At 39.6% G+C, this 8821-nt stretch overlaps 1 protein-coding gene across 1 annotated transcript in view; it reads right to left on the minus strand.

The window, feature by feature from the left end:
- Positions 1 to 7336, minus strand: part of CSTPP1 (centriolar satellite-associated tubulin polyglutamylase complex regulator 1) — a gene marked incomplete at its 5' end in the record, with an annotated part of 122641 nt that extends 115305 nt beyond the window's left edge. The window contains 2 exon segments of the mRNA XM_084896133.1: positions 7215 to 7314; positions 7316 to 7336. Coding sequence (XP_084752259.1) covers positions 7215 to 7314; positions 7316 to 7336 — 121 coding nt within the window.
- Positions 7337 to 8821: the final 1485 nt, after the last annotated feature.

An 8821-nucleotide genomic window follows, 5' to 3' on the forward strand; every position in this document is an offset into this window, starting at 1 on the left:
GGAAGACACTGTTATCAGTGAGTGTTGGGTGCTGTCTTAGTCCAGGTAGTTTGAGAAGCAGGCACCAAGACAGGATCAGATTTGCAAGAGATAAACTAGGGGAAATGTCCATGGGGAAACTGTGGAGAAAGCCAGAGGAAGCTGGGGGAGTGGACAGAACACAATGCAGGTTTGACGCAGAGGGGAAGAGGAGCGTGAAGAAAGAAAAAAAATGAACTGCAGTGTGAGTCCTCAAGCCAAAGTCACCACTGGAAGAGTCACCCATCTCCTAGAAATGTCTCTCTCCTACCCCCTCACTGGCCGGTGTGACTTCAGTGTGAACAAGGTGTTGGATTCAGAGCTGGGGTTGGGAGTCAATTACCCTCCCCAAAGTAAGAGGTCATAGAGGCACATTTTCATGGCTGCCAATTACATATGTATTACATATTTTTATAAAATACACTAATAGTAGCTAATATTTATTGAACACCTACCCAGGTACTCTAAAAAGAAATATCTTACTCATTTTGTACATCCCCTTTTCACAATGTAGATCCAATATAGCAGCCAGGCACTGCTTTAAAAGTTTACATGTATGAGATATGAGGTAAGTACTATTATTAGCTACATTTTGCAGATAAGAAAACTAAGGCACAGAGAGGCTGAGTAACTTCTTAAAGGTCACACAGCTCAAAGTACATGGATTACTGTCAATAAAACACTATCAAATGGTTTCTTTTTAGAAGTTATCTTCCTCATTGTCCGCCTCTAAGATATGAGTCCAGGAGCAAGAAACTGGAATTTTACTGTTCCTGATCCATCCCGATTCCTAGGATGCCCCCTCCTGGCAGAAATGCTAAATTAAGCCCTCTGAGCCACTGAACTTCAGGATCCATGCATAAGCCTATTCAATAGTTGGAGCCTATTTTTGGAGTTGCTCGAGGTATTTATAATGTGCAGTTTAACCATGTGAACTCTGGAGTCAGACTGCTGGATTAGAATTATTCCTTCATGATTTCTTAACCAGTTAGTTAATATCTTTGTGCTGCAGGTTCCTCATCTGTGAAATGAAGATAACAATAAACTATCATTTTTAAAAATATATTTTTATTGATTTCAGAGAGGAAGGGAGAGGGAGAGTGACAGAAACATCAATATGAGAGAGAATCGTTGACTGGCTGGCTGCCTCCTGCATGCTTCCTACTGCAGATCGAGCCCACAACCTGGGCATGTGCCCTGATCAGAATCAAACCTGGGACCCTTCATTCCGCAGGCTGACGCTCTATCCATTGAGCCAAACCAGCTAGGGCAGAAACTAACTTTATATGTATTAATATAAATAAAACACTTAAAATACTACCTAGTACATTCTAAATCTTTAATAAACCTTAGTTGTTAGCTTCTCACATTTGGGGTACCCTAAAGTCAGATTATTTATCTTCAAATTTTAAAAAATGTTTTTATTGATTTCAGAGAGGAAGGGAGAGGGAGAGATAGTAACATCAATGATGAGAGAGAATCACTGATCAGCTGCCTCCTGCACGCCCCCTGCTGGGGATTGAGCATGTAACCCGGGCATGTGCCTTTGACCAGAATCAAACCTGGGACCTTCAATCCCCAGGCTGACACTCTACCCACTGAGCCAAATCAGCTAGGGCATCAATTTAATATATATGTATGTATTAAGAGTCTACATTATGAAAGGCAGGTAGGTATACAAGATGAGTAAGATACAATTCCTGTTTTCAGGAAACTTATTTACAACTAATAAACTGTTTTTAAGAGTTCCATCCTAAGAGGGAAGCAAGGATCATTGCCCTTTGCAGGTAATACATGTTTTGATTTGTTTGTTTTATCTTCATAGTGAAGAGGAAAAAACAGGCTATGGAATCCAATAAACCTGAGTTTGAAACCCTGCTTTGCTCTGCATCATCACCTATGTGACTTTGTATAAATCAATTAGCCTTCCTAGGTCTCAGTTTCCTTCTTTGTAAAATGAGGAGATATTAATAACTACAAAATGGGATTAATAACAAAACCTTCTTCTGAGGGTGGTTGGGAAGATTAAATAAGATAAAACACAGTGCTAAGCATATATGAAGTGCTCAATTTATTGTCATTCCCGATAAAGCAGAAAGATCATCTCTGTTTTCCAAGAGTTATCTATCATACCAACTCACTACCAACCTTAGTGAGAATAAGCAGTTTCTGTGGAAACCGAAGAGACAACTTTGAGCATGACTGAAAGCATGCACCTCACCAAAGTAGGTGGGGTAAAAAATAAACCTCACACCCTCATGCTTATACTCAGGGCAGCACGCAGGTGGTGTGTTTTGTACACCTGGGACCCAAACAGGCTGCCCTTGGGCTCCAGAGAGCTCCCCACACCCAATCAGATACACAGACACACCTCAGCCTCTGGCAAAAGCTTCCAATAAGTATGCATAAGGCTGGAACTCTTTCAAGGGTTCTATATTTATTTCATCTCCTTTCCAGACTCTCATCTCCCTATTTAGGCCTGAGCATTAACATAATTTCTATCACTACATTCTGACAGTTGCAGGCATAAACATCATCGAGCTGATTCTATAACAATCTTAAGATCCTAAGCCAGCGATTTTTAAACTTTTTCATCTTATGGCACACATAACCTAATTACTAAAACTCTGCAGCACACTAAAAAATATATTCTATTTTTTTGCCAATCTGACAAAAATAGATATAATTGATTTTTAAAAAAAATAATAGTAGTTACCCTTTTTGCTCCAAAGTGGTTGTTGTTAATCCAAGGATATTTTTCCACTGTTTTTTAGAGAGAGTGGAAGGGAAGGGGAGAGACAGAGAGAGAAAAACATCAATGTGGTTGCCTCCCCAACGTGCTCCAACCAGGGCCAGGGACAGAGAATGAAATCAAGGTATTTGCCCTTGACCAGAATCAAACCTGGGACTTTTCAGTACATGGGCTGACGCTCTAAGCACTGAGAAACCAGCTAGGACCAAAGTGCCTTTTTTAAAAATCAGGTGCCTATACAAAGATTTCTGGTAATCAATGAGACCTTATTAGTGACATGACCAATAAGATACAACTCTATTTTATGATCTATACATTTATGATTCAAGACAGGATATTCACACCTGACAGTTATTTGGTGAGTTGGCTGTTGTCATTTTTTTAATATATTTTATTGATTTTTTTACAGAGAGGAAGAGAGAGGGACAGAGTCAGAAACATTGATCAGCTGCCTCCTGCATACCCGCACTGGGAATGTGCCCGTAACCAAGGTACATGCCCTTGACCGGAATCGAAGCCGGGACCCTTCAGTCCCCAAGCTGACACTCTATCCACTGAGCCAAACTGGTTTCAGCCATTTTTTTATTTTTTTTTTTAATTTGACAGTGTAAGTGAAAAGAGGTCAGTGCCCCTGACTGAATAATCAGATATTGCATGTTTTAAAATTTCTATGGCACATTGGTTGAAAATCTCTGGCCTAAACCATTCCAGGCCATGATTACAGATTCCTAATCCACAAAGTCAGTGGGGAATAGATCAGTTTATACATGATGAGAGGTAGATTTCATAGGTATCCCTGTAATTTACACCAGGATACTAAAAAGAGGTCCTTGACACACTTACCAAGGGGGCGCTCAGCTTTGGCTTTTGTTTCACTGAATGGTTAGAGCTTTCTAGTCTCTGCAATTTTCTTTTCTCCATATATATTTTCTTTTCTAGGCCTATACAAGTAAGTGACTACACTTTTTAAAAAAGAATGAAAACAAAACCAAAACCCTCCACAGGTATTTAAAAATATAAAACCAGGAAATATTTTATTAAATTAATATACAAGGCGTAGTCATTAAATGGTCATTAAATTGAGGGTGAATGCTTCAAAACAGCTTGCCTCTAAAAGAGACCAAATTTAAATGGGCAAGGGTTGTTCTCAACCAAAGATAAATGCATTTCAGCAGAGTTGTATGGTTTGATGAACCATGAGGAAAATAGTAAGTATTAATAGTATGAGCAATATGAATGTCCAGAGGTGATTAAGACAGGGAGTTAATATACTTAAATGCCACAGAGCCTTAAGGTGCACTTGGTCAGGGTTCAAGGATTAGGTAGATGGTCAAACACTGAGGCAACCTGAGACTTTGATTTGTTTGTAGATTCATTATCAGCACTGACACAAATTGGACTTCCTGAAAAAGCCATTTATAGAGGGACCACCAAATATCTATAGGTTTCCCTTTCTATCTGCTAGCCAGGGCTTAAATTTGCCTTTTCAAATATTAGTGAAGAAAACAACCTCTCACCATGTTGAATAAACTGATCTATTCCCCTCTGACTTTGTGGATTAGGAACCTGTAATCATGGCCTGGAATGGTTTAGGCCAGAGATTTTTCAACTGGTGTGCCAAAGAATTTTTACAACATGCAATACCTGATTATTCAGTCAGGGGCACTGACCTCTTTTCACTTAGATTGTATATTAAATATGCCAAGCCTTTGAGACATATAATTTAAACAGTAAACACCCAACAAAATAAATAATGGGCTAGGCTTTTTAAATACTTCATAGATTGAGTACTGGATAAATAAAATATGTAAAATCCTTAGCAAAAGTCTAAGTATTACTAGACATTGATATTATTTACTAGATGCAAATTTATCTGTGATATAATTATGCCCTTTTGGCTGACTACAATTTCTCTCTCTCTATCCATGTCTTTTTTTAAAAGTTATCTTTATTGTTGAAAGTATTACAAATGTCCCCATTTCCCCCCCATTGATGCTCTTCACCCCGCTTCCACCCCCTCCCTAGGCCTTCCTTGCACTATTGTCTGTCCATGAGCTATGCATATATGCATATAAATTCATTGGTTAGTCTCCACCCCCACGCCCATCCCCTTCCCTCTGAAATAAGTCAGTCTGCTGCATGTTTCAATGTGTCTGGATCTTTTTTGTTCATTAGTTTATTTTGCCAGCTCCAGCAGCCTCTTCCTCCTTAGAAACATACTCCACTTTTTCCTAGATTCATGGCTATTGGCATACAGACCATATTACTCAGCTTCTCTTGCAGCTAAGTATAATTCTTTCTGATTGGTGTTTCTCGCTTCTTAGGATATATTCCTAGAAGTGGGATCATTGAGTCAAATGTATGACTTTTTAAAAAATATTTTTTTATTTTTAAAGAGAGGAAGGGAGAGAGAAAAAGAGAAACATTGATGTGAGAGGGACCAATCGTTGGCTATTTCCTGCACACACCCCACATGGGAATGGAGCTCTCAACCGGGGCATGTGCCCCCACCAAATCAGCAATCCTTTGATGAAGCCCAATCACTGAAGTGCACCAGCCAGGGCTACATATGTCTTTCCAAAAACCAAGTTGTCCTTAAACTTGGTGAAAAGAAGGTCAACTTCATTTAAAAAATGCATATTAATCTTCCTGGGGCTATTTGTCACTTAACAGGTTGAAAATATCCAAAAGCTTGATCTATTTTATTGGAAAGACTATGGAGAAACAGGCATGCTCTTACATTGCCAATACAACCCCCAGGAAGAACAATTTGACAATATCTATCAATATTTAAAATGCATATACCCCTGATCTGCTGATTCTACTTTGTGGAATTGATCCTTGCAGATATACTAGTAAGGGAACAAAACTACAGGTTATGGTTATTCAGTGCAGTATTTTTAGTAGTAGCAAAAGGCTAAAAACAATTATTGTCTACCAATGGAGAACTGGTTAAATAAATTATTTATATACTATACAGCTAAAAAAAAGAATGAGGAGGCTCTCTTCTGATAAGTTACTCTGATATATTAAATTTAAAAAGTATGCACTGTATTCTCCTTTATGTATATAATAAAATAAACTCTGGGAGGATACTTAGGAAACAAGTAATAGGTTACTGGCAAGAGGGGGTGAGGAAGGGTGGCAGGAGACTTTTCACTATAAACTTCTTTATATTTTATTTTTTAAACTCCTTTATATTTTAAATCCAGTTTCTGTATTATCAATTGAAAAATTTAAACTAGAATTGTTTTTCATTAAAAAATGTGTATAATACACCTAAACAATTGAATATTATTCAATTATAAAAAGAAATGAGCTATCGAGCCAGGAAAGGGGCATAGTTATATCACATAGTTATATTCAGGGACCTTAAATGCATATTGCTTAAGTGAAAGAAGCCACTTTATTGCCTGACTCCAACTCTATGACATTCTGGAAAAGTAAAACTTTAAAGACAGTAAAAAGATTAGTGGTTGCCAAGGGTTGAGGTGCAGGGGTAAGGATGAAAGAGGTAGAACACAGAGAATTTTTAGACCAGTGAAACTATTCTGCATGATACTATAATGACAGTTACATGACATTATATATTAAAACCCAGAGAACTGACAACACAAAGAATGAACCCTAATGTAAGCTATGGACTTTAGTTAATAATAATGTGTCAACACTGGCTCATCAATTATAACAAAGGTACTATACTAATTCCAAGTGTTAATAGTAAGGGAAACTCTTGAGTAGGGGAAAGACGGCATACTATGGAACTCTGTATAAAATCTGCTCAATTTTCTGTAAACTTGAAACTGCTCTAGAAAATAAGGTCTATCAATTTTTTTAAATGTGTGTGCATACATCCTTTTTTCATCCAGTAAGTGCCTTACACACTGACGGTGCTCAATAAAGTACTAGCTACAGCCTTTCCTAGCTGTGTGGCCTCATTTGTGTAAGTTACCTCTTCAGCCTGTTTTTCCGGCTGCAAAATGGAAGAAAAATACAGCATTTCCTCCAGGGCTGTTGTGACGATTCAATAAAGAAGGCATGTAAGATGTTTAGCAGAGTCCGTAATGTAAAAGAAACGCTCACAATTGTTAGTTGCCACTATGTAATGGTAACATGATTATTCATAGAATACCTGATTTGGCACTTCAAGGTTCATGGTTACTCCACTACCAGCATATCAATAAGGGGCCCCCTCAGGGACCCCAAATTCTCAACTCCAACCTATCCCACTTTGAACACAATTTTCATAGCCTGAGCTACAGCCCGTACACTTCAGACATTCTTTACTCCCCAGGTTCTGTTTTCCGCCTCGCTGGGCCTAACAGGCTCAGGACCCCCACGCGCCCCCTTCCCCGCTCATCCCCATCCCAGATCGACCGGTTCCCACACGGACCCCGCCCTCGCCTAATGTGTCTGCACTTCTTTCCTTCCCCAGGGTTCCTACCCAGATACTCGTAGTCTGGTAGGGGTAGGCGCTCCGGACTCAGCATCATTTGACAAGGATAGCTTCCGAGCTGTAGCTCTCCTGCTTCCGGAAGCCAGGTCACCAGCGCTCTCCGTTGCCATGGCACCTACGCAGCCGGAGGAGAGGAAGGAGGCGGAGGGGGTGTCACGCAAACAGTTTCCGTACCGCAACGCCAAGCTGGCCACACGAGTTCCGGGAACAGTCGCTTCTCGGCGGCCCAGTCTTCTTAGTAGTCAAGAATTCTGGAGGAGTTTTAGAGGAATTGTTGGCGGGTGGGAGGGAGAGGGGGGAAGATCATTGCCAGCCTCCCATATTCTCAATTTCTGAATTTCATAACTATTCCTGCTTGATACAGCTGTTATCCTCACAATAGCTCCCACCCCTAAATTTCCGTAAACAATATCTCATTACCTATTTTTTAACTATTATTTACTATCTTTATTTGCTACAAAATGCTTTCAAGTGCTTATATCTTGGTTGCTCCTATAACAAGGCTGCTCATTAAAATCTGTGTACATACATCCTACAACAGAAGGTGCTCATTAAATCCTCTAACAGTTCATTAACATTTCCTCTCAAAATCCTCTATCTGTAGTCTCTCCTTCTACTCCTATACCTTAATGTTTGGTATACCCAAGTGTTTTTCTTTTTTCCTACCAAGAGACTTCTCATCTCTATTTTCTTTTCTTTTTTTTTTTAAGAGGATCACTCTTTTTATAAATAAATAAAAAAAAAGTTTTAAATTGATTTCAGAGAGGAAGGGGGAGAGAGAGAGAGAGAGAGAGAGAGAGAGAGAGAGAGAGAGAGAGAGAGAGAGAGAGAGAGAGAGAGAGAAAGAAACAGCAATGATGAGAGAGAATCATTGATCAGCTGCCTCATGCATGCCCCTTGCTGGGGCTCGAGCCCACAACCTGGGCATGAGCCCTTGACTGGAATGGAACCTGGGACCCTTCAGTCCATAGGAAGACACTCTAGTCGCTGAGCCAAAGGAGCTAGAGCAACACTTCACTTCTTGAAGGGATGAGATGCACAGACCAAGACAGGTATTGGATTTCTTTCCTCATTTGCCTAATTGCTCAATTCTATAAGAGAGGAGAACATTCATTCTTTTTACGTTTCCAGAGATCCCGATATTTCTCTTTTTGCTCCCCTTCACTCCCAAAAGCAGGTTAGTGGTCTGTAGCACTTGTCACAGTTGAAACCTATTAGAAAAAGCCACTCTGCTCTCACTTTTTTAGCTTGTGCCTCCCCCACACACACACCAAAAAAAAAAGAGAAGGTGAGGTTTTGTGAAAAGGAAGAAAACAAAATCATGCTTCAAAAGAATGCCTGGGAAACCAGTGGGCCACCTACATTGGGACGAAAAAGAAAGAGGAGATTCTCTTTGTGTTTTGAGTGGTTTATTCTTAGCCTCCTCTACCAGGAGCTTCAAACCTCCTAATTCTCCCTTTCCCTTAAAATTGTATATGTGTCTCACTTCTAGGTTCCTGTGAGTCACTCTGAGTTTAGATGCGGTAAGGAAAAAGGGACAGACCCAAACTAGAAACAGCATTTATTATTTTGAGGTAATGAATTTAACTAATTTG

Source organism: Pipistrellus hanaki (genome assembly GCF_964339955.1).
Source record: "Pipistrellus hanaki genome assembly, chromosome: 9".
Lineage (NCBI taxonomy): Eukaryota > Metazoa > Chordata > Mammalia > Chiroptera > Vespertilionidae > Pipistrellus > Pipistrellus hanaki.